The 26,212-nt window shown below is 43.2% G+C and overlaps 1 protein-coding gene across 1 annotated transcript in view; it reads left to right on the forward strand.

The window, feature by feature from the left end:
- The window catches only part of LOC140395958 (pericentrin-like), a 401,239-nt gene that overhangs the window by 224,642 nt on the left and 150,385 nt on the right, over positions 1 to 26,212 (forward strand). The window contains 3 exon segments of the mRNA XM_072483987.1: positions 4,769 to 4,975; positions 7,936 to 7,971; positions 21,038 to 21,270. Of these exon segments, the coding sequence (XP_072340088.1) occupies positions 4,769 to 4,975; positions 7,936 to 7,971; positions 21,038 to 21,270 (476 nt within the window).

Here is a 26,212-nt window from a genome sequence, read left to right on the forward strand (position 1 = left end):
GTGGGCCTAGGTAAGGTGCTCTTTCAGAAGGTTGGTGCAAGCTTGATGGTCCAAATGACTGCCTCCTGCACTGTAGGGATTCTATGATATCATAGGCATCCCTTATTTTATAAACAGTGACCACTTGTTTTATTTATTTATTTTTAATTTGAAGTACCCAGTTCTTTTCTTTCCAATTAAGGGGCAATTTAATGTGGCCAATCCACCTAGCCTGCACATCTTTGGATTGAGGTGGTGAGACCCACGCAAACACTGGGCGAATGTGGATACCCCACATGGACAGTGACCTGGGGCCGGGATCGAACCCTGGTCCCCACCGCCGTGAGGCAGCAGTGCTAACCACTGCGCCACCGTGCCCCCCCAGTGACCACTAGCGTGGCACTACTACCGTGCTAAATGGGATAGACTTTGAACAGATCTAGCAACTCAAGACTGGGCATCCATGAGGCGCTATGGGCCATCAGCAGAATTGTATTCAACCACAATTTGCAACCTTTCAGCAAGTCCCCCACTTTACCTTTACCACCAAGCCAGGGGATCAACCCTGGTTCAATGAAGAGTGAAGGAGAGCATGCCAGGAGTATCACCAGGCTTACCGAAACATGGGGTGTCAACCTGGTGAAGCTACAACACAGGACTACTTGTGTGCCAAACTCACTGGAGGAGGAGACTCCACAAATATCCCCATCCTCAAATGATGGAGGAACCCAGTGCAAAAGACAAGGCTGAGGCATTCGCAACAATCCTCAGCCAGAAGTGCCGAGTGGATGATCCATCTCGGTCTCCTCCAGAAGTCCCCAGCATCACAGATGTCAGTCTTCAGCCAATATGATTCATTCCACGTGATATCAAGAAATGGCTGAAGGCACTGGATACTACAAAGGCTATGGGTCCTGATAATATTCCAGCAAATAGTCCTGAACAATTGTGCTCCAGAACTTGCCGCATCCCTAGCCAAGCTGTTCCAGTACAGCTACAACACTGGCATCTACCCAGCAATGTGGAAAATTGCCCAGGTGTGTCCTGTACACAAGAAACAGGACAAATCCAACCCAGCCAATTACCGCCCAATCAGTCTACTCTCCATCATCAGCAAAGTGATGGAAGGAGTCATCAACAGTGCTATCAAGCGGCATTTACTCAGCAATAATCTGCTCACGGACGCTCAGTTTGGTTTCGCCAGGGTACTCCAGTCCTGACCTCATTACAGCGTTGGTTCAGACATGGACAAAAGCGCTGAATGCCAGAGGTGAGGTGAGAATGACTGTCCTTGCCATCAAGGTAGCATTTGACTAAGTATGGCATCTAGGAGCCATTGCTAAACTGGAATCAATGGGAATCAGCGGAAAAATTCTTCGCTGGTTGGAGTCATACCTGGTACAAAGGAAGATGGTTGTGATGATTGGAGGTCAATCATTTCAGTTCCACTACATCACTGTAGGAGTTCCTCAGGATAGTGTCCTAGGCCCAACCATCTTCAGCTGCTTCATCAATGACGTCCCTTCCATCATAAGGTCAGAAGTGTGGATGTTTGCAGATGACTGCACAATGTTCAGCAACATTTGTGACTCCTCAGATATGAAGTAGTTTGTGTTCAAATGCAGCAAGACCTGGACAATATCCAGGCTTGGACTGACAAGTGGCAAGTTACATTGCCATACAAGTGGCATCTCCTACAAGAGAGAATCTAACCTTCGCCCCTTGACATTCAGTGGCATTACCATCGCTGAATCCCACACAATCAACATCCTGGCGGTTACCATTGATCAGAAACTGGACTAGCCACATTAATACTGTGGCTACTAGGGCAGGTCAAAGGCTAGGAATCCTATAGCGAGTAACTCACCTCCTGACCCCCCCACCCCAAAGCCTGTCAACCACCTACAAGGCACAAGTCAGGAGTGTAATTGAATACTCTCCATTTGCCTGGAGGAGTGCAGCTCCAATAACACTTGAGAAGCTCGACACCATCCAGGATAAAGCAGCCTTCTTGATTGCTCCATGGTAGCACAGTGGTTGGCACTGTTGCTTCACAGCACCATGAATCTGGGTTTGATTCCTGGCTTGGGTCACTGTCTGTGCGGAGTCTGCACGTTCTCCCCGTGTCTGCATGGGTTTCTTCCGGGTGCTCTGGTTTCCTCCCACAGTCCAAAGAAATGCAGTTTAGGTGGATTGGCCATTTTAAATTGCCCTTAGTGTCCAAAAAGATTAATAATAATAATAATAATAATAATAACTTAGTGTCACAAGTAGGCTCCATTGAAGTTATTGTGAAAAACCCCTAGTCGCCACATTCCGGCGCCTGTTCGGGGAGGCCGGTACAGGAATTAAACCCACGCTGCTGGCCTTGTTCTGCATTACAAGCCAGCTGTTTAGCCCACTTCAGATGGGGTTACTGGGATAGGGTGGAGGTGTGGGTTTAAGTGGGGTGCTCTTTCCAAGAGCCGGTGCAGACTCGATAGGGCGAATGGCCTCCTTCTGCACTGTAAATTCTATGATTCCACAAACATTCAAACCCTCCACCACCGACAAACAGTGGCAGCCTTGTGTACCGTCGACACGATGCATTGCAGTAACTCACCAAGGTTCCTTCCAAAGCACCTTCCAAACCCACGACCACTATCTAGAAGGACGAGAGCAGCAGATACCAGGGAACCTCCACCACCTGGAGGTTCCCCTCCAAGTCACTCACCACCCTCACTTTGAAATATATTGCCGTTCCTTTGTTGTCGCTGGGACAAAATCCTGAAACTCCCTTCCTGACAGCACAATGGGTGTACCTACATTTGAAGGACTGCAGCGGTTCAAGATGTCAATTCACCACAACCTTCTGAAGGGCAACTAGGAATGGGCAATGAATGCTGGCCTAACCAGCGACGCCCACATCACATAAATGAATTTTAAAAAATTCTCCCACAAGAATAAACATCCTTTCCATATCCACTCTGTCAGGATCCCTCAGACTCTCTTGTATGCTTCAACCTAGTCACCTCTTACTCTTCAAAACTCCAGTAGATACAAGCCTAGTCCGTCCAACCTTTCCTCATAAGACAACCTATCCACCATTCCAGGATCGCTATAGGTTTTACTGAAAATGCTGTCTCTGACTTTTGCATGATTGGTCGCAGGAGCAGGAACTGGCAATAGACAGACAGTTGAAGATGAAACTATTTTTTGCAACTGAGCCTGATTTGCATTTGCATGAGCCTCCCACCAATTTCCAGTGGAAGTTTAATCAAAAAATCAGGGCAAATGATGGTTCAGCAGGAAGTTGGAATTATTACCAGCCACGTTATTTTGGTCAAATGTAAAAGGGTGGTCGTGACTCAGGAATCATCCAGTGTATCAGAGACTAATGTTGGCCAGTATTAACCACTCTGCTCCTGAAAAAAGTAGCACTATTATCAGTTTTCATATCATTGATCACAATTGCTATCGGGAGAAAAAAGAGCTAATGCTTTGAGCCCAGATGACCCTTTGTCAAAGCGAAATGACAGAGAAAGTGGAAAATATTTATGTGGAGTGAGAATGAAAGATGAGTCATAGCCACAGAAACCCAGGGAAACAGGGTGCTAATAGCCACAGAAACCAAGGGGAAAGAGTGCTAATGGCAGTCCCCAGAGAGAACAAAAGGTGTGAAAGGCCAAACAGCAGAGAAACTAACATCAGAGGGTAAACTGTGACAGATGTAGATGTGAAGGGAGGGGAAGGAGAAAGCAAAGGGGAGAAAGGGTAAGGAAAGGTGGATAAGATCGGGGGGGGTAAATATATATATAATATGTGAAAGACAAGAAAGTAAGAAATGGTAAAAGAAAGTTAAAATGAAATGGGATGAAAACAAATGGGTGGAGGTGGGGTCGGGGTTGTTGAATTTGATGTTGAGATCGGAAGGCTGAGCGTACCTAACCGGAAGATGAGATGTTGTTCCTCCAGTTTGCGTTGAGCTTCACTGGAACATTGCAGCAGGCCAAGGACAGACATGTGGGCATGGGAGCAGGGCCCTGTGTTAAAATGGCAAGCAATGGGACGGTCCGAATCCTGAATGCGCACAGACCAAAGGTGCTCAGCAAAGCTATTACAGTCTGCGTTTGGTCCCTCCGATGTAGAGGAGGTTTCTGTGGCTATTAGTACCCCGTTTCCTTGGGTTTCTGTGGCTATGACTCATCTTTCATTCTCACTCCACAGTAAGAATATTTCCCACTTTCCCTGTCTTTTAGCTTTGACAAAGGGTCATCTGGACTCTCAACCTGCTGAGATTTTCCAGCATTTTCTCTTTAGCTTCAGATTTCAGCATCCACAGTAATTTGCTTTTATCCGGTACTATAATATTGATATGACTACAAAGTATTTTAAAAATTAAATACTTTAGTTTGATTTGTCCTATTGTTACCTTTTTCTACTTTCTTTTTCGACTGTTCACTTGTTTTCAACTTTGTTTCCTTGTGCATTTTTCTAACCTACTTCTTTTCTCTGAAATCTTCACTTAAAAAAAAAGTCACTGTGCTTTAAAAACTTTCTGTTCGTTCCACTACCAATTTGGAGTTCTCAGCAACTTCACACACTAATATTGGTTGTTCAAAACTGGTTAAAAAAGACATTTTAAAGTCATTAAAAATTGAGAACAATGAAGACTGATCGGGACACATCATCGTCTAATGTGGACCTAATGAAAGTTAAATTGGAGGAAAAGCAATAAGTGTGTTTCACTTAATCTGAAAATCTTCTTGGCTGGTCCAGAACCTTTCTGATGTATATCTACTGTTATTAGGATTGATTGAAGGGTATGTCAGTGAGAAAGCTGTCCTGGAGGAAGCTTTGCAACAGAAAGAAGAATCCGAACAACACCTGGCTCTAAAGGTGGAACTTTTAACCAAGCAGCTTCATGAACTCAACCAAGAGCATCAACGTTTGCTTGAGGAGCGTGATCTGCTTCTTCGCCAGAAACAAGCCATCGCCGGCAATGAAGTTGAACGTGGTAAGAAGCAACTTCAAGCTACCCCAGCCATGAAATACATATGCACTCGTCTGGTATATGATGACCCTTAAAAGAAAACATTGTAGTACTTCGTCTATCCTGCACCTAGGTTGAAATCCACTTTCTCAGAGCTTACAATTAAACATCAGAATGGAAGCATAAATCAAACCTCTCCTGTGAGACATATTAAGCACATCTCATTTGTTCCGTCCAACCTTTGAGGTCTGTGTATGGTCTTGATTTACTGTGGACCCAATATTCTGATGGTCAAATCCACCTTCAAGTTCATAAAGTTGTTCTACATTCATAACACAAATTGACATCTAACCAGCAAATTTGCTTTCCAAACGCAGAAGAGCTCTTTTTCATTTTCAGTGAATAGATTTCAGAAGCAAGTCTGCCTGATGAAACTCTACCGTGTAAACATTACGCAGAAAAATGATTTTGTGATGATGAGCTTTATTGTTTCCATGATTCAAATGCCAATATCTTGAAGGTTATTTTTTTCTTGGAGGTTCATTTTCTAAAATAGAAAATGTTCCCCATCATGGCCTCCTTCTGGATTGTTGGGATTCATGAACAAAATATTGCTATTGAGTTCTTTAATAAAAATAATCTTTGTTGTCACAAGTAGGCTTACATTAACACGGCAATGAGGTTCCTGTGGGAAGCCCCAAATCACCACATTCTGGCGCCTGTTCGGGTACATTGAGGGAGAATTCAGAATGTCCAAATTACCTAACAGCACATCTTTCTGGACTTGTGGGAGGAAACCGGAGCACCCGGAGGAAACCCACGCAGACATAGGGAGAACGTGCAGACTCCGCACAGACAATGACCCAAGCCGGGAATTGAATCTGGGACCCTGGCGCTGTGCTACCGTGTCACCCAAGTGTCTAACAACATAGTGTCTTGAAAAACGATGACCGAACCTGATGAATATTGATGACTCTAGGTTGGAATACTAAGTTTGTCACAATATCGACTGGCGAATCGAAGCCTTCACCAGCACCCCAATCCTCTAGCTTTCTAAGCAGCCGTGATTGTTGTTCCAGGTGTTTCTCGATGAAAAATAACGTGCCTTGCAAAATCTATTTCGAGATCTCTAATGTATTTGCAGTATGTTCTGGAAAATTTAGCCACAAAGAAAAATAATTATCTGTTATTCATTGGCGTCTCACGTAATAATGTCTCCCAATACTTTTCCGTTCTGGTCAGTTTGATAGATGTTGGTACCAGGGAAGTCTTGGAAACCTGTGGTTTGGGTATCAATCAGGAAGACAATTTGTTACTGGCTAGTATTAACATGTACATAGAAGTGCCACTCTTGATGAACAGGACCTGTTGCAAGCATTATTTCAGTATCTTTCCCTTGTCTTCCCAGTTGGCACTTGAAGAGTCTGTCTCTTGGTTAGCCAGGCTGATCTAAGAGGGTGTCGAGGGTTATGGGACACAGGCAGGAAAGTGGAGTTAAGGCCACAATCAAATCAGCCATGAATTTTTTGAATGACAGTGCAGGCTTGAGGGGCCAAATGGCCTACTCCTCATGTAAGCGATATCGCAGGAAAAATAGGTTACAACTAACTGAAACTACTACCTCACTCATAGCTGTCTTTCAAATGCCAAAAGTGAGCTTTGGTAAATTCTTCCCCTATTTGGCAGCAATATTTGGAAATTGTAATGCTGCCTTGCATGTTGGCACTAGATCTTGCAACTAATTTTACCTTGCTCGTTCAATTTGTTGCAACCATCATGTCAGGTTCATCAGCATCCTCCAAACTAATAACTTGGGGTTCCAGTCAGTACCTACTGCTTCATGAATTGTTTTGGTCAAAATGTGGATCTGCCTGACACAGTCAGAAATTTAAGTCCTTAGGCCATTTAATTCTGAACCGAAAGAATGGGTTAGCACCATCTAATTTTGTCTCTTTTATACCAAACCAAAGAACTTTGATCAGCTTAGTCCAGAACAAAATGTTCTGAGATGTAATAGTTACCTTGTAGTTTGGATGGTGACCCAACCTTGCTGTGGTTGACCTCAAACACATGTTCTTCTTTCATAAAGATAAAAAGGCACTTTGGTCAAAAATATTGGAGCTCGATGTACAAGGAATATTACATCATCTAGCATCTGTACCCAGTGTTAGGAAATGTCTTCAAATAGTGCCTGCCTTTTTTACATTTTTTTGAACCCTTATTCCTTATTTAGACAAATGGCTGATTGAAGTTTATTCTATCTCAGTTGGACCTGGTGCAGAATTTGTTCTTTGTGCGGGTGCTTGGTTGCTGCTACAACCTGTGCAAAGTACCACTTTACATGCATGCAGCATTAATGTTCCTTCCTCAATCAGTTGCAATACTGTGTGAAGGTTTAGATGTGATGGTGACAGCAATTGGACACAAAGAAATTGAAGGAACCATTGCAGTGAATTTTCTGGCACATGCTGCCTAAAGTATTCTCCATCCCCTTAAACGTCTCTCGGGTTATACATTTGGATTGCCCGTTTAAACTTTTGCTTTGTAGTCAGTACTGACTTTAGGATATCAGGTGGCACATGAGCTACTGCGAAAAGGTCAATGGGCTCTGATTTTCTGCTTGAATGATGGCTCGATCATTAGATAATCAAGGAAGATCTAATTCAAAAATAAGGAAAACTGAAACAAAAGCAGGTGGGAATTCCACTAATGAGCATCAATTTTGCATTTCTCACATAGATAATTCTGTTGTAAAGTTAGGGTGTTTTGTTTTTTAGATGTTAATGTAAAAATGAATGGAGTGATGCCATTAATAGACTGGTTTCACTTTTCACTGAGAGATTCCAGTTTAGATTAGTTTTCAGTATTAATATCTTGCATAGTTATATCAGTGCCCTAGTTGCCAACTTATCCACATGCCCAGTAGTGAGCATATGTGATGTATTTGGTTATGATGGATGTGTTCTCTCGCCCCTGTTCCTCAGGCCTTCATACAGAAGCAGTAATCAAAGGGGATTCAGGTTTGTCATTATTTTGGAAACAAAGTTGTATGACTTGCATAACAAGAGTGCCATTTGAATGTTCTCAGCATGTTATGTTTGCAATCTGTTGCCAGATTAACCTGGTCAGAATGATTGAAATCTGCTTGATGATATTTCACTCTTGCTTGTTAGAAAATGCTGTGCACAATTGAGTCAAAACTTCAGTCATGGGGCAAGATTTTCTGGTTGCATCACCTCGAAACTGGAAATTCTCATCCGAGGTCAACAGACCTTTAAATTGTCCGTCAATTTTTCCATCCCACCGTGACAGTTCCTGTGGCGGGTGGGATCAGAAAATTTACCCCATGGTGTCCATAAAATTGATCTGAATTTTATAGTTGAAACTCTGTTTCAAATTGCAATGTTCCTCTTGCCCAGACTTCCATTCACCATTCTGGTAAATTCAGATTGAGTATGTTGAATGCTAAATTCCTTGTAAATGGATTTGGCCCCATAGGTTTATTAAACTGTCATGGTTCACCTTTTGTGTGACTAAGACCTCCTAAGATTATTTGAGGTTTGTGTTGGCACTACTGAAATGCAGAGAGAAGCATGAACTGGTGATGGATGTTTTTTTCACGCTTCTAATTTCAGCCGTGGGTTTTCATGTCGCCTGTGTCAATGCAAGTTACAATGGTGCATTGCTTGAATTTTATTTTGCTTTCTTATTATCTTCTGTTCAAATCAAAAACAAAAGTGTCCCAGAATTAAGCAATGCATTAAGTGCCGATGTGCAGAATTATCTAAACTTATCTAAATCTGCAGCAGTTGCCTTACCTTATGAGATAGTCATGTTGGATATGAAATGCAGCTAAGGTTCCATATTTTCATTAATAATGTAGACATTAAGACACGCTTACCAGTGTTGTGAGTCATCCTGTTTTGTCATTGCTTGCGTTCTGCATGGCATGCCCATTCTGCAATTTGGTGTCGTTTTTGGGCTGCTGGCCTGTTCAATTTCACAATTTTGAGTACTGTCTGTGAAATTGGACATCTTTCAAATTGACCCTCTGGTTACAATCTGACCGGAGGGTCTCCCCAACATAGGACCTGTGCAGTGGTACAACAAGTGTAACCTTGCAGCACCTAGCAAGCTAAGTTCTCTAAATATCAGGCCAATAACGGAATCTACTGCTGTATAGAGCTATCCAGACTGTTGTACTGTGGGCACAGCACCAGCTTCTGAAGAGGAGAGAGCATTTTTGTTTTTCTTCCTTCCGAAATGTGAAAATCAAACTCTGAATTTTATGTATTTTGAAAGGGTCAACAATGCATTGGGTGACATTTCCAGGGGTGTGACATTATATATTAAAATGTTGATCCAAAGTGCATCGAATTGTAACGAAGTAGAGGCTCAGACTTGTAGAAACAAAGGAGCAGGAGTAAGCCCTTCAAGTTTGCTCCAACATTTAATAAGATCATGGCTGATCTGGTTTTGGTCCCAGCTTCATTTTCCTGTCTGTCCCATCATAACCCTTGACTCCTTTGCCTAATCAATATCTGTCTAACTCGGCCTTAAATAAATTCAAAGGTGTGGCCTCTGGAAAGAGAAATTCACATGCCTTTGAGAGAACATGTTTCTCCTCATCTCTGTCTTGAAAGGGAGACCTCTTATTTTTAAACTATGTCCCTCATTTTAGTCTTCACCTACAGGAGGAAATATCCTATGGGTATCCCATCCGATCAAGCCCCCTCAGGGTATTATATATTTTAATAAGATCACCTCTCATTTTTCTAAACTCCAAAGGGTAGAGACCTAACATGCTCAACCTTTCTTCATAAGACAACCCCTACATCCCAGAAATGAGTCCAGTGAACAGTGTCTGAACTGCTTCTAAAACAGTTACATATTTTTTAAAATAAGGAGACCAAAACTGCACACACTACTATAGATGTGGTCGCACCAAAGTTCTGTACACTTGTAGTAAAATTTCCCTACTTTTATGTTCCATTCCTATTACAATAACCACCAACATACCATTTGCGTTCCTAACCACTTGCACCTTCATACTAACCGGGCACTTAGATCCTTCTGTAGCACCGAGTTCTGCAACCTTTCCCTATGTACATAGTGTATAGCTTTTCTATTCTTCCTATCAAAATGAACAAGTTCATATTTAACCCCGTTATACTCCAACTGCCAAATATTGCCTACTCATTTAACTTATCTTTATCTCTTTGTAGACTCTCTACGTCCTCTTGACAACTTACTTTCCTGTCTAAAGGCAACGTTAGCTACCATATATTTGGTCTCTTCATCCAAGTCATTGAAATAAATTGTAAATAGTTTGTGGACCTAACACTGATGATCCCAGTGAAACTATTTTAGTAACAGTTGTCAATTCTAAAAAAGACCCAACTCTGTGCTTCCTGCTAGCTAACTATTGTGCTTTTATCTTGTGTAGTAGCCTTTTGATATACCTTATAAAATGCAGTTTGGAAATCCAAGTACAGCACATCTACCAGTTCCCCTTTATCTACCTTGAATGTTACTTGGTCAAAAACTCTAACAGACATTATTTCCCTTTCACTAAACCATGTGTAAACTGTTGAGTAAAGAGTCAAGAGTTCTGCTCCTTTCCCAAACACCTTTATTTTCCTTGAACACACTATACAAAACTCTATCATCACCATAAGTGCCACCTGCAATCCCTTTACATGTCAGTGTCAATTATTCAATATTTAACATCATTTTTAAAAACAATTTCTTAACATCAATTTGACATGTAATTGGAATGTCTCTTGACCCATTCCTAACATGAACTGCCTGATCACACCGTGACTATCTTGATATAAACTTCTTAATAATGGATGATAGGACTTTCCCTATGATGGATTTTAGGCCTGTAGTTTCCTGCTTTCAGTATACCACCTTTCTTGAATGAAGGTATTGCATTAGCTATTTTCTGATTAGTATATAGATTATATACCTGCTATATATACTATCGGTGATCATAGGCGATTTTAATCTTCACATAGATTGGGCAAATCAAATTTGCCACAGTGTGGTAGAGGATGAATTCCTGGTGTGTATAAGGGATGGTTTTCTTGACCAGTATGTGGAGGAACCAACTAGAGAGCAGGCCATCTTAGACTGGGTACTGTGTAATGAGAAGGGAATTATTGCCAATCTGGCTGTACGAGACCCCTTGGGGATGAGCGACCATAACATGATAGAATTTTTTATCAAGGTGGAGAGTGAAGTAGTTGATTTGGAGACTAGGGTGCTGAATCTTAATAAAGGGAACTGAGGATGTGAGGCGTGAGTTGGCCTTGATAGATTAGGGAGAGTTACTTAAAGGGATGACAGTGGATAGACAATGGCGAACATTCAAGGAACGCATGGGGGAAACAACAGCAACTGTTCATTGCTGTCTGGCACAAAAGCAAAGAGGGTAAGAGGGCCAATCCATGGCTTACAAAGAAAATTAGAAAGAGTATCCGATTCAAGGAAGAAGCATACAGATTGACCAAGAAAAATAATAGGTCTGAGGATTGGGAGTAGTTTAGAATTCAGCGAAGAAGGACGAAGGGATTGATTAGGAAGGGGAAAGTACAGTACAAAAGGAAGCTTGCAGGGAACATAAAGACTGACACTAAGAGTTTCTACAGATATGTGAAGAGAAAGAGATTGGTAAAGAGAAATGTAGGCCCCTACAGACAGAAACAGGGGAATGCATAATGAGGGAAAAAGAAATGTCTGAGCAATTGAATACATACTTTAGTTCTGTCTTCACAAATGAGGACACAAATCAGATCCCAGAAATGTTGGAGAATGAAAGGTTTAGTGAGGGGGAAGAACTGAGGGAGATCAACATTAGTAGAGAAATGGTGCTGGGAAAACTGATGGGATTGAAGGCGGATAAATCACCAGGGCCTGAGAATCTGTATCCCAGAGTGCTTAAGGAGGTGGCTCCGGAAATAGTGGATGCATTGGTGGTCATCTTCTGGGATTCTATAGACTCTGGAACTGTCCCTGCAGATTGGAGGGTAGCTCAAGTCACTCCGATATTCAAAAAAGGAGGTAGAGAGAAAGCAGGGAATTATAGACCAATAAGCCTAACATCGGTCGTGGGGAAAATACTTGAATCCATTATCAAGGACTTTATAGCGGAACATTTAGAAAGCAATGGCAGGATCAGTCAGAGTCAGCATGGATTTATGAAGGGAAAATCGTGCTTGACAAATCTGTTGGAATTCTTTGAAGAGGTAACCAGTACAGTCGACAAGGGGGAGCCAGTCGATGTGGTATATTTGGACTTTCAGAAGGCACTTGACAAAGTCCCGCACAAGAGATTATTGGGCAAAATTAAAGTGCATGGGATTGGGGGAAATATGCTGAGGTGGATAGAAAACTGATTGGCAGAGAGGAAACAAAGAGTAGGGATTAATGGGTCCTTTTCAAATTGGCAGGGGGTAACTAGTGGGGTACCACAGGGATCAATGCTGGGACGGACCCCAGCTATTCACAATATATATTCATGATTTGGATGAGGGAACAAAAAGTAACCCCTCAAAGTTAGCAGCTGATACCAAATTAGATGGGAGGGTGAATTGTGACGAGGATGCAGGGCTCCTGGCAGCAAGATCTGGACAGGTTGGGCGAGTGGGCAAACCAATGGCAGATGCAGTATAATTTGGATAAGTATGAGGTTATTCATTTTGGAAGCAAAAACAGGAAGGCAGATTACTATCTGAATGGTTGTAAATTGGGAGAGGGGAGTGTGCAGCGGGACCTGTGTGTCCTTGTGCACCATTCGCTGAAGGTAAGCATGCAGGTGCGGCAGGCAGTAAAGGCTAATGGTATGTTGGCCTTCATTGCAAGATGGGTATGTTGGCCTTCATTGCAAGATGGGTATGTTGGCCTTCATTGCAAGAGGTTTCGAGTATAGAAATAGGGATGTGTTGTTGCAATTGTACCAGGCTTTGGTGAGGCCACACTTGGAGTATTGTGTGCAGTTTTGGTCTCCTTCTCTGAGGAAGGATGTCCTTGCTCTCGAGGGAGTGCAGCGAAGGTTTGCCAGACTGATTCCAGGGATGGCGGGACTGTCATATGAGGGGAGATTGACTAGGTTGGGATTGTTCTCGCTGGAGTTCAGAAGAATGAGGGGCGATCTCATAGAGACTTATAAAATTCTAACAGGACTAGATAGGGTAGATGCAGGGAAGATGTTACCAATGATGGGTTTGTCCAGAACCAGGGGTCACAGTCTGATGATTCAGGGTAAACCATTTCGGACAGAGATAAGGAGACATTTCTTCACCCAAAGATTGGTGAGCCTGTGAAATTCATTGCCACAGGAAGTAGTTGATGCTGAAGCTTTGAATATAGTCAAGACGCGGCTGGTTACAGCACTTGGGGAGAATAGGATCAAAATCTATGGGGAGAAAGCAGGATTAGGCTATTGAGTTGGATGATCAGCCATAATCGTGATGAATGGCGGAGCAGGCTCGAAGGGCCAAAAGGCCTCCTTCTGCTCCTATCTTCTATGCCTCTATGTATCTGTGCTGTCACTTCTTTTGAGACCTTAGGAAGCAGGCCATCCAGCCCTGGGCAAATGTCAGCCTTTCGATCTAATAGTTTTCCTCGTCCCCTTTCCTTAGTAATGGCAATAAGTTCATCCCTCCCCATCATCTCTTGATTTTCAAGAACCTTTAGAAAGTTTTCCAAGTGCTCGACCGTTAAGACTGATAAATTACTGTTCATTTAAATATATGCTTAGGGGCAGCACGGTAGCATAGTGGTTAGCACAATTGCTTCACAGCTCCAGGGTCCCAGGTTCGATTCCGGCTTGGGTCACTGTCTGTGTGGAGTCTGCACATCCTCCCCGTGTGTGCGTGGGTTTCCCCCGGGTGCTCCGGTTTCCTCCCACAGTCCAAAGATATGCAGGTTAGGTGGATTGGCCATGATAAATTGCCCTTAGTGTCCAAAATTCCTCTTAGTGTTGGTTGGGGTTACTGGGTTATGGGGATAGGGTGGAGGTGTTGACCTTGGGTAGGGTGCTCTTTCCAAGAGCTGGTGCAGACTCGATGGGCCGAATGGCCTCCTTCTGCACTGTAAATTCTATGAAATATTCTCATGGCTGCTGGAATTTTAAAATTGAATTTTCATGTCATTACCCTTGATTTATTCTGGTGTTATGTAAAAGGTGTATTTAAGACTCTGCAACCTCACAAATTTGAAGTGTTTTGGTTTGGAAGTGCTGGAACAATGGAACTTTATGTTTAAAGGAAATTCCTTTGCAGTGCATCCCATCTGATCTCTGCTATGAATGAAATCAACAAAGTATCCAAATTTGAGATGTGCATTTTGTTCAGATTCAATGGCAGTGTGACTTTGAGGAATTTACCATACATATACTGTACTTAACTCTAACAGGTTTTCCTTTTTTGGATACTGTTGGGGGAGGTAGTTTCTCGGGGAATGCAGCAAGAGCCAGATCAATGACACCATGAATGGCTCAGCTGTACAGTGGGGGAGAAAAAACGAGTGGGAGAGGGATTCTATCATAGGGGAACGGATAGATGTTTCTGTGGCGGCAGACGTGGCACCAGGATGGTACATCTCCTTCCTGGTACAAGGGTCAAGTTTGTCACTGAGGGCAGCACGGTGGTGCAGTGGTTAGCACTGCTGCCTCACGGTGCCGAGGTCCCAGGTTAGATCCCGACTCTGGGTCACTGTCCGTGTGGAGTGTCCGTGTGGAGTTTGCACATTCTCCCCATGTTTGCGTGGGTTTCGCCCCCACAACCCAAAGGTGTGCAGGCTAAGTGGATTGGTCACGTTAAATTGCCCCTTAATTGGAAAAATGAATTGGGCATTCTGAATTTATATTAAATGAAAGTATGTCACTGAGCGGTTGAAGGACATTATGAAGGGGAGGGTGAATAGTCCGAGATTGCACTCCATATTGTTACCAATGAAGTAGGTAAAAAGAGGGATGAGGTTCTGAAAATAGAATGTCGGGAACTAGGAAATATAGAATGTAGGGAGCTAAGAAATAAATTAAAAAGCAGCATCTCAACGGTAGTAATCTCTGGATTACTCACAGTGCCAATTGCTAGTGAGAGCAGGAATAGGAGAATAAACCAAATGACTACGTGGCTGGAGAGATTTTATTTTAAAATTTTGAGTACCCAATTTTTTTTCCAATTAAGGGACAATTTGGCATGGAGAATTCACATACCCTGCACATCTTTTTGGGTTGTGGGGGTGAGACCCACACAGACACAGGGAGAATTTGCAAACTCCACACGGACAGAGACCCAGGGCCAGGATCAAACCCGGATCCTCGGCGCCATGAGACAGCAGTGCTAATGTTGAGCACAGTGGTTAGCACTGTTGCTTCACAGCACCATGAATCTGAGTTTGATTCCTGGCTTGGGTCACTGTCTGTGCGGAGTCTGCACGTTCTCCGCGTGGGTTTCTTCCGGGTGCTCTGGTTTCCTCCCACAATCCAAAGATATGCAGTTTAGGTGGATTGGCCATTTTAAATTGCCCTTCGTGTCCAAAAAGATTATTAATAATAATAATCGCTTAGTGTCACAAGTAGGCTCCAATGAAGTTACTATGAAAAACCCCTAGTCGCCACATTCCGGCGCCTGTTCGGGGAGGCCGTTATGGGAATTGAACCCGCGCTGCTGGCATTGTTCTGCATTATAAGCCAGCTATTTAGCCTACTGTGCTAAACCAGCCCTAGTAAGGTAGGAGATGGCATTAAATGGACATTAGAGATTCCAGTAACAAGGGTGCTACAATAATCATGGGTGACTTTAATCTACATGCAGATTGAGCGAACCAGATTATCAACAATACTGTGACGGATGTACACCTGGATTGTGTGCGCAATAGGTTTTTAAGACCAGTATTCGGAGGAACCTACTAGGGAATGTGCTACGCTAGATTTGGTATTATGCAATGAGAAGGGTTGATTAAAATCATGTTGTGCAGGATCCTTTGGAGAATAGGTTTATAAATTTAGAGTACCCATTTCTTTTTTTTTACCAATTAAGGACCAATTTATCATGGCCAATGCACTTACCCTGCACATCTTTTTGGGTTGTGGAGGTGAGAGACACACAAACACGGGGAGAATGTGCAAACTCCACAAGGACAGTGACCCGGGGCCGGGATCAAACCCGGGTCCTTGGTGCCGTGATGCAGCAGTGCTAACCACTGCATCATTGTGCTGCCCCCTCCTTTAGAGAATAGTGACCACAACATGATAGAATACTTAAATGGATGGAAAGTTGTTATAACCTGCCCGAATCCTATTGGCTGGCGACAATTGGTTATCCCATGATTTATTATGGGGCCAATCAACTAAATAGAATAACAGAAATTAACTGGGGGACAAATTAAAAGGGGCCACTCCAAAAATAACAAAGCAAAAAGGAAACTTATCAACATCAAATCCAATCAACATTGGAGGGCTCCCGTTCGGGAACGGCATTTTCAGGGTCTAACGCCCGGTCCCAGGGGTAACAGAGGCGGCAAAAGCAGGGAGAAGGCACAGTGAAGGGAGATGTCGAAAACAAGTTAAAAAATGGCCGTGAAAAAAGCAGCTGAAAGTCCGTCGGGGAGTGGAAATGTCACCGCGGGGACGACAAGAAAAGTGGAGGCTGGGGCACCAGGGGGGCCGCAATGCCCACGACTGAAGAAATGATTAAGGTGATGGCCGCGGGACGCGAAAGGCAGTTTACAAAACATATGGAGGCGATGAGGAAGGAGATGGGGGCGGTATTGAAAGTGCTGGTGGAGGAGGCAATTGCCCCGGTGAGGGCGGACGTATTGAGCGCAGTGGCGGAGGTGCGGGAGCAAGGCAAAGAGCTGAAGGAAGTGGAAGAGACATTATCGCAGCACAATGATCAACTTACCTCGATGGGGAAGGAGATGCGGAAGGTGATAGAGATCAACAAGGGTCTGCGAGCCAAAATGGACGACTTGGAAAACAGGTCCAGGCGACAGAATCTGAGGATTGTGAGTCTTCCCGAAGGAGTGGAAGGCTCGAGGCCGACTGAGTATTTTGCCACAATGTTGGCGAAGCTATTGGGGGAGGGGGACGATCCTTCCCGATATGAACTGGATCGGGCTCATCGATCGTGGAGGCCTGTACCAAACGAGAGTGAGCCGCCAGAGTAGTGACTGTGTTTTCGTAGGTACAGTGTGAAGGAGAAGGTCCTGTGCTGGGCAAAGCGGAAGTGGGTGGTGCAGTGGGCTGGAGCTAGTATACGCATATATCAGGACTTTACGGTGGAGCTGGCGAGGAGGCGGGCTGCCTTCAGCCGGGTGAAGAAGGCACTGTACATCAGTAAGGTGCAGTGTGGCATAGTATACCCAGGTAAGTTGAGGGTGACCTACAAATCCAAGGACTTTTATTTCGTGACGGCGGAAGCAGCGGAGGAGTTTGCGAAGGCAGAAGGACTGTGCCTGCATTGAGAAGTGGTCATGTACCGATGTAGCCTCGTCGTGGTATTTTTTCACTGCGGCGGGTGTATGTGCTAAATGAGCCAACGTTGTGTATATACTTGGACAAGGGAAGAGAGGGGACTTTCACTTGCAATGATGGTCCTTTGGAGCTTGGGTGTGTATGCGGGGTTTGTGTGCTAAAGGGGATTTATTGGTTTTCCTGGGGCCGGGCAAGGAGAAAAGAGACCCGGGCGGGGCCTCCATGCTGGCCGGTTTAAGCCAGCCAGTGAACGGGAGTGAGGTGGGGGGAGGGGCTGCAGCCATCGGAGCCTGGCAGAATAGGTCCCGATGAGTCTAGCCAGGGTGGAAAGATGGGTGAAGGAACAGACGTTGGGGAGGAGTTTTGTAAGAGGAAGTGGAGGGGAGGAGTCGGTGAGGGGGGAGGGGGGCTTGCAATGCATGGGTGTCATTTACGGTACTCTTTCGGGGATTGGATGGCATTGAATGTTAGGGGGGGGGGGGGGGGACTCTATAGGTTAATGGTGACCATAGGCGATTCCTAATTCCTATTTCTTTTATTTCTCCTTTGTCCCACCGTGGGAGGGTTTGTTTTATTTGATGCTTATCTTGTCAGGTGGGTCGTTGCTTGGGGTGGTGGGAGAATGGGATCGTTGTTGTTGATAAGGAAATTGACTTTGTATTTGTTACCATTTACTGTTTGTGGGTGGGGTGTAAATTATGAAGAAAATGTGAAAATGGAGAATAAAAATATTTTGCAAAAAAGCATCAAATCGTAGTGTGAAAAGAGGGGTCGATAAAGCATTCCAATCCCTGCGGCGGCCACCAGGCACAGAAGACCTTGAGAGTGGCCATGGACACCGCATGCTCCCTCTCCACGGACACCCGGCCACGGAAGAGAGACAGGCAGTCCAGTTGGATGACCCCCTTGGTTGCCCGCTGCCTGGACCTTTTTATGGAGAGTTTTGCCAGTCCCAGGAGCAGGTTCACGAGGCGGTCCTTCGTCTTCCCGCCCCTCTCTGCATCGGGTGTGGCTATCTCATTCTTGAGGGGTGGGGCAATCACTAGTAGTTGCAGTTGTGTAAATAGCGCTGGCCAGTGTGGTACCGGTTAGTGAAGGAAGCAGTGGTGAACTACTGCTGTTGTGTTTATATTTTAAATTTACTTTCTATTTGACTCTACAAACTCGTGCTGGATTATTCGTGGCCCTCACAAAAAAAGAAGTCTGGTCTCAAAGGAGGACCAAGAAATTGATTAAGAGGGGAGGGGAAAATTAAAATATCAGGGTAAACTTGCAAATAACATCAAAGCAGTCTGTAAAAGTTTCTACAAGTTAATAAAAAGATGAGTAAAGACGAATGTGTTAAATTCGAAAGAGGATTATTTATAATAGAGAACAAGGAAATGGTAGAGCAAGTAAACACCTACTTTTGTCCTGTCTTCACAGAGGAAGACGCACATAACTTCCCGGAAATGCAAATGAATCAAGGGTCGAGTGAGGAGGAGAAATTGAGGGAAATTAGTATTTTTTTAAAAATGTCCTTGAAAAATTAATGGGACTGAAAACTGAATAAATCCCCAGGTGGCCATGGAAATAGTGGATGCATTGGATGTCATTTTAAAAAATTCTGTAGATTTTGGAACAGCCCAGGAAGATTTTCAGTTGTAACCCCGCTATTTTAAAAAGGAGGGATGGCGAAAATGGAATCACAGACCGTTTAGCCTAACATCAGTCGTAGGGAAAATGCTAGAGTCTATTATAAAGGATGTGATAAGAGAATACTTAGAAAAATCAGTGAGTTTATACAAAGTGAACATTGATTCATAAAAAGGAATAATGTTTGACAAACATACTGAAGTTTTTTTGCGGACATAACTCCTAGAATAGATAAAGGAGAACCAGTGGATGTGGTGTATTTGGATTTTCAGAAATCTTTTGATAAAGTCCTAAGTAAGAGATTAGTGTGCAAAATTAAAGCGCATGGAATTGGGGGTAATATATATGCATGGATTGAGAATTGTTTAGCAGACAGGCAACAATGACTAGGAATAAATGGATCTTTTTTGGAGTTGCAGTCGCTGGCTAGTGGGGTCCTGCAGGGATCGGTGTTTGGGCCCCAGTTATTCACAATATTCATCAATGATTTGGATGAGGGAACTAAATACAATATATCCAAATTTGCTGATGACCCGACACTTGGTGGGAAGGTGAGTGAGGGGGATGTTGAGAGGCATCATGGTTATTTAGACAAGCTGAGTGAGTGGGTAAATACATGGCAGATGCAGTATAATGTGGATGAATATGAAATTATCCACTTTGGATAGAGAAACAGAATGGCAGAGTATTATTTAAATGGTGATAGATCGGGAAATGTTGATGTACAAAAAGATCTGGGTGTCCTAGTACACCAGACATTGAAAGCAAGCATGCAGGTACACAGCAAGCAGTTAGTAAGGCAAATGGTATGTTGGCCTTCATTGGAAGAGGACTTCAGCACAGGAGCCAGAATGTCTTACTGCAGCTGTACTTCTCCTTGGCCAGTCCCTCAGGGTCGAGGATGACTTGCTTCCACTGGGTTCTATGGTGGCTGAATAGTCCAATCCTGAATCTGCAGACTCTGCCACAGGTTTGGCAGGTGGTCTTTGATGAGATGAGTGGAATGGCCTGGATTCTGTCCCCTCTTTCCACTATTTATGTTTGGTCTCTGCATGCTCCACCCTGTGACGCTCAAGCACCTTTGCAGATGCTTCTCCATCTTGTGCGTTCTAAGGCAAGTGATTCCCATATGTCGATTGCAATGTTGCATTCATTGAGGGAGGCTTTCAGAGTGTCTTTGTAATGTTTCCTCTGCCCTCTTAGTGATCGCTTGCCATTGCGGAGCTTGGAATAGAGTACTTGTTTCGGGAGTCTTGTGTCAGGCATGTGGACAATGTGGCCCACCCATTGCAGCTGATCGAGCGTGACCAGTGTCTCAATACTGGGCAGTTGTACAGGCCTTGGTGAGACCATAATTGGAGTATTGTGTGCAGTTTTGGTCTCCATATCAAAGAAAGGATATACTTGCCACAGAAGGAGTGCAGCAAAAGTTCACAAGGCTAATTCCTGGGGTGGCAGGATTGCCTTAAGAATAGAGATTGGGTAAACTGGACCTGTATTCACTGGAATTTAGAAAAATAAAAGGGGATCTAATTGAAACGCATAACATTCTGAGAGGGCTGGACAGATTGGATGCAGGGATATTGTTCCCTCTGGTTGGGGGTTCTAGAACAAGGGGTCACAGTCTCAGGATAGTGTAGGCATTTAGGACAGATGAGGAGAAACGTCTTCACTCACAGGGTGTTGAACCTGTGGAATTCTCGACCACAGACGACTGTGGAGGCCAAGTCCCTGAATATATTTAAGAAGGCAATAGATTTCTAAACTCTAAAGCTGTCAAGGGGTATGGAGAGAGTGTGAGAGTATGGTGTTGAAATAGAGGATCAACCATGATCATATTGACTGATGGAGAAAGCTTGAATGGCCAAATGGCCTCTTCCTCCTACTTTGTGTTTCTAGGCCATGATTTCGAGAATTGTCATTAGCTATTATTCATTCACTGATACTGTATTTGTACTGTTCAGGGTTACTGGAGGAGGCAGAACGTCTGTCCAAGGAGAAGTTGGACATCCAGTGTCAGGCAGATAAGGACCGTGCTGATCTGCTCTCTAGGACAAAGAGAATGGAAGTGGAGCTCGAGGAGGAGACGAACCGCAACTTTGAACTGGAGGACAAATGGCATTTGCAGGTTGCTGACATGCAACAGCAGATCCAAGCCCTTGAGAAGCAGCTGAAGAATTATCGACAGTTTATGGATGTAAGGAGAATTGATTACGTACTGGGAGAATTTTTTGCTTTTCAGCCAGTGCAGTCACAATGGGCCAGGGGAATATTTCTGTGCTGTTAACTTTCTATGATTCTATAATGTATCAGTATAATATTCTTACATGTTCAAATATTGCCAATGTTCCTTAATTTTAGCTGTCCGAAAACAAATAGCAAAATAGCATCCACACAATTTGTCTTTCAAATCCGCAAAATATAGTATTAGAATTGAAAGAGGGGACAAACTTGTTTTTACATAACATGATATTGTATCCTTCAGATAGAATCAGCAAATGGTTATTCTTCACATTTTGTAATACTTCCAAGTTTTAAGTCATCTGCAAATTTTGAAATTGTGAACAGTACACCAGGTCATTAATGTAAATTGAGAAAGGCAGTGGTCCTACTATCAGAAACAGAACTATACTTGCTGTTTTCAGAACAACCACTTTTCTGTTTCCTTTAACTTCGCAGATTTCATTTCCGTATGCCCATTATCCTATTTGTTTTCATGGGTTAAGCTTTGCTGACATGTTTATTATGCAGCACTTATATACCATAAGGCATATAAAAGTGGTCCATACACATACACCACATCAACCCTATGATTCTTGTTGACTCTCCCTGTTACTTCATCAAAACACTCTGCTAAGTTAATTAAACACCATTTGCTTCCAACAAGCCCATGCTGGTTTTCCTTAATTGCTTGTCCAAATAACTGTTCAGTTTTGTACTGGGTTAACTGTACAAGTTGCTCCACCATCCAGTTGAATTGACTAGTCTCTAATTTCTGGGTTTGTCCTTTTTAAAAGTAATGGATAAGATTTGCAAATTTCCATTTGTCCTGCGCCAGCCTCCTTTCTGAGAAGAAATGTAAGATCATGGCTATTATCTCTGCAATTTTCACCCTCCCTCAGCATCCTCTGATGCACCTATCAATCAATTACTTTAGAAGTGCAGTTGCTATTATGAAAGCAAATACAGGAGCCAATCTACACACAATTGTTGGATCTGTTTTTTGTGGTGTTACTTGAGGGGTAGAAGGCTGCCCAGCAAATCTGCAGAACTTTCTACTATTTGAATTGTGTCATGGAACCTTTTACAAATATCTGAACTACTGGGAGGGGCTGATGGGACCTTTTAATCTATTATCCACATTATATTACCCCTGTAACAATGTAGCAGTTGTTTTAGTCTAAGCCATGTGTTCGTTTCTGGAGTGGAATTTGAGGCTAGAACTTGGACTCAGTAGTGAGCATGCTCCCAAATCCATTTGATTAAAATTTGCTGTTTATAAAAAAGAAAAAAACAATAAGCTACAGAACCCAGAACTGGCAGTAGGAAAATGATGCCATGAAAGGGTAGAGTAACACTTCTAATATCTTTTTAAAAAATAATTTTCTAGAGTACCCAATTATTTTATTCCAATTAAGGGGCAATTTAGCGTGGCCAATCCACCCACCGTGCACATCTTTTGGGTTGTGGGGGGGTGAAACCCACACAGACATGGGAAAAATGTGCAATCTCCACAAAGCCAGGATCGAACCTGGGTCCTCAGCGCCGTAGGCAGAAGTGCTAACCACTGCGCCACCATTGTAATATCTAATGGAGAAAAACTTCCCGATAAATACATTGTTCTTTGATTATCAAGGTTATAATGTCAGCCGACCAATGGACCTGGTCAGTGGACTTGGCAAACTGTTTCCAGTCTTTCATATTCCTTCATCAGCATCCAGATCTACCCCAGTTACCAGCAAAGAAAAGCAAGGACGTTGTACCCATTTATGATATATTCGGCCAGTCTTGCTGAAAACATAATGGTATGACAAAAGCACATACTGTAATATATGTACAAATTTGCTTTCAAGTTCAGGGCATAGTGTGGTATGCTGTGAGTTCTGAATCTCTAGAAGATGCTGCTTGATTTAACCTGCTTTGCTATTTGCTTTGCACAAACAGCATCTTGCCCTTAATCTTTATTTTAAAGAACTTGTTGAATTAGCATGTCAATTGACGATCAAACTCATGGTGTGTGTGGAGGTGGGGTGGCGAAATATGTCCACATGATTTGGGCATGTCTGAAGTTGAGGGGGTTTTGGGTGGGGGTGTGGGGGGCGGGGGGAAGGATGCTTGGGGGTGTGTAAGGAAGTTTAGGCTGTTTGTCGTTGCCACAGTTAGATTCTGTGTTGTTTCTTCTTTGTTATGTATATATTTGAAAATTCCTCCAGTAAAATGTTTTTGAAAAAAAAATCAATGGGAACACACTCAAGAGGACAGAGAGGGTCTTAATTTAACAAATCCAAAAGATAGCACTGCCAACAGTATATCAATCCCTCAGTATTGCACTGGAGTGTCAGGCTTTTGTGCTCAGGCCTCGCTCCATGGCCGCCGCTGGAAGTCTTCTGACTAATGTTTATCCCTTGTCAACATCACTGACCATCCCACTATTTATAGGTGCTTGCTAAGCATAAATAGGCTTCTGCAGTTCCTGTGTTGCAACGGTGAGTACATTTCATTGGCTATTAAGCATTCTGGGCGTCCCGAGGTGGTGAAAGATGCTATTCAAAGCCCTTTTCTCTGGCTCGAAAAAGAAATTGCCTTAACTGTTGATCTCCTTCCTCTGTGTAGTAAATTGGAGGTTATGAACATTTTAATTGTAACTTTGTTGGTTCACTTTTTTCTCTTATCAGGGGTGGGATTCTCCCCCAGCGGGATGCTCCGTTTTGCCGGCAGCCCGGGGTTTCCCGACAGCATGGGCTTGCCCCACAGTGGGAAACCCCATTGACCGGCCAGCGTTGCAGAGCATCCCTCCAGCGGGTGAGGCAGAAATGTGGCACGGCATGATGGAGCATCCCTCCGGAGATCTTTCCTTCCCTTCTGTCTAATATACTTAACTTGATATTTATGACAGATCCATTCTAATCAATTTCCTCCTCTATTATTCTTCTGATTATTTTTTAATCCTTAAATCTAATTATTTAAGGATATACTCCGTTGGTGTTATAATTCACTAAGGTCTCAGGTGCCCTGTGCCCTCACTATGCCATTCATTTTCAGCTCACATGCCAACTTGTGGTACAAGTTGTATTTGAGTTGGGGGGGGGGGGGGGGGGGGGGGTGCAGAAAGAAAAAAAAAGAGAGTTAAAATTCGATCTATAACTTTGTGCTGTTTATAAAAAAACAACTCATTGAACTTACCAGAAAGAAATAAGGCATTTGGGCCAAGCAGAAAACTTGTGTTAAACTTGTACAGAACCTTGATGTTTATGCTCCCTACACGCCTCCCTCACGCTACTTCATCTATCATTGTCAGCATATGCTCGATTTCTTGCTCATTCATGAGCCTTTTCTAGCTTCCACTTAAATGGTCCTCTTAAATGGTCCTATGCTATTTGCTTCAACTACTCCATATAATAACAAGCTCCGTGTAATAACTTTTCTCTAGGTAAAAAGGTTTTTATTGAGTTTATTTATTCATAACTGTCACATTTATTAATCCTTGTTTTGAACTCCTTCACAAGTGGAAACACCTCCTCTGTATCTACTCTGTTAAGCTCTCATAGTTTTGAAAACCTTTATTAGGTCATCCTTCGACCTTGCCCTTTCTAGTGAAAAGAATCAAGGCATGTTCTGTATAATCTCTGTTTGGGTACCGTCCTACTAGTATTTATTGTATCTTCAATGCCTCTATACCATTTTTTATAATAGGATAAGAATTGAACACAATACTCAATGTCTTTGAATCAGCATTGTGTAAAAATATAACATACATCTCTGCTTTACAATTTCCATGTTCTAGAAATTAAGCCCAGTGCTTCACTTCCGCTTTTTATGGCTGTGTGTGTTTTGTGAGTCTATGCACCCCAAATCCTTCTGCTCCTCCAACCCGTTGTTGCTTTCTACACCTTGATCTCTTTACCAAAAAGCACCACCTCATATTTTTCTTTGCTGAAGTTCATTTGTCTTTTACATGCCTATTCTGCAAATTTATTAATCTTGTCTCGTATTTTAGCATAGTCCTCCTCTGTATTAATTGCATCTCCCAATTTGATGTCATCTGCAAATATTTAAAACTGCACTTCTGATTCCCAAGTCCAATATGTTTATTTTGACAAATGGTGGGCAACAGTAGTCCCAACACCAATCTCTGTGGAGCACTATTTCCTACCATTCCATCAATCTGAGTAAATGGAGTGAAAACAGCAACAGATCTTTGTCAATGCAGAATATGTGATTTTAGGTTCTGGGTGTTCATAGAACATAGAAAATACAGCACAGAACAGGCCCTTCGGCCCACGATGTTGTGCCGAACCTTTGTCCTAGATTAATCATAGATTATCATTGAATTTACAGTGCAGAAGGAGGCCATTCGGCCTTCGAGTCTGCACCGGCTCTTGGAAAGAGCACCCTACCCAAACTCAACACCTCCACCCAACACCAAGGGCAATTTTGGATACTAAGGGCAATTTATCATGGCCAATCCACCTAACCGGCACATCTTTGGACTGTGGGAGGAAACCGGAGCACCCGGAGGAAACCCACGCAGACACTGGGAGGATGTGCAGACTCCGCACAGACAGTGACCCAAGCCGGAATCGAACCTGGGACCCTGGAGCTGTGAAGCAATTGTGCTATCCACAATGCTACCGTGCTGCCCTCAAGAACAAATAAATCTACACTATATCATTTTACCGTAATCCATGTACCTATCCAATAGCTGCTTGAAGGTCCCTAATGTTTCCGACTCAACTACTTCCACAGGCAGTGCATTCCATGCCCCCACTACTCTCTGGATAAAGAACCTACCTCTGATATCCCTCCTATATCTTCCACCTTTCACCTTAAATTTATGTCCCCTTGTAATGGTTTGTTCCACCCGGGGAAAAAGTCTCTGACTGTCTACTCTATCTAGTCCCTTGATCATCTTATAAACC

This window comes from Scyliorhinus torazame, chromosome 2, assembly GCF_047496885.1.
Source record: "Scyliorhinus torazame isolate Kashiwa2021f chromosome 2, sScyTor2.1, whole genome shotgun sequence".
Taxonomy (NCBI): Eukaryota; Metazoa; Chordata; class Chondrichthyes; order Carcharhiniformes; family Scyliorhinidae; genus Scyliorhinus; species Scyliorhinus torazame.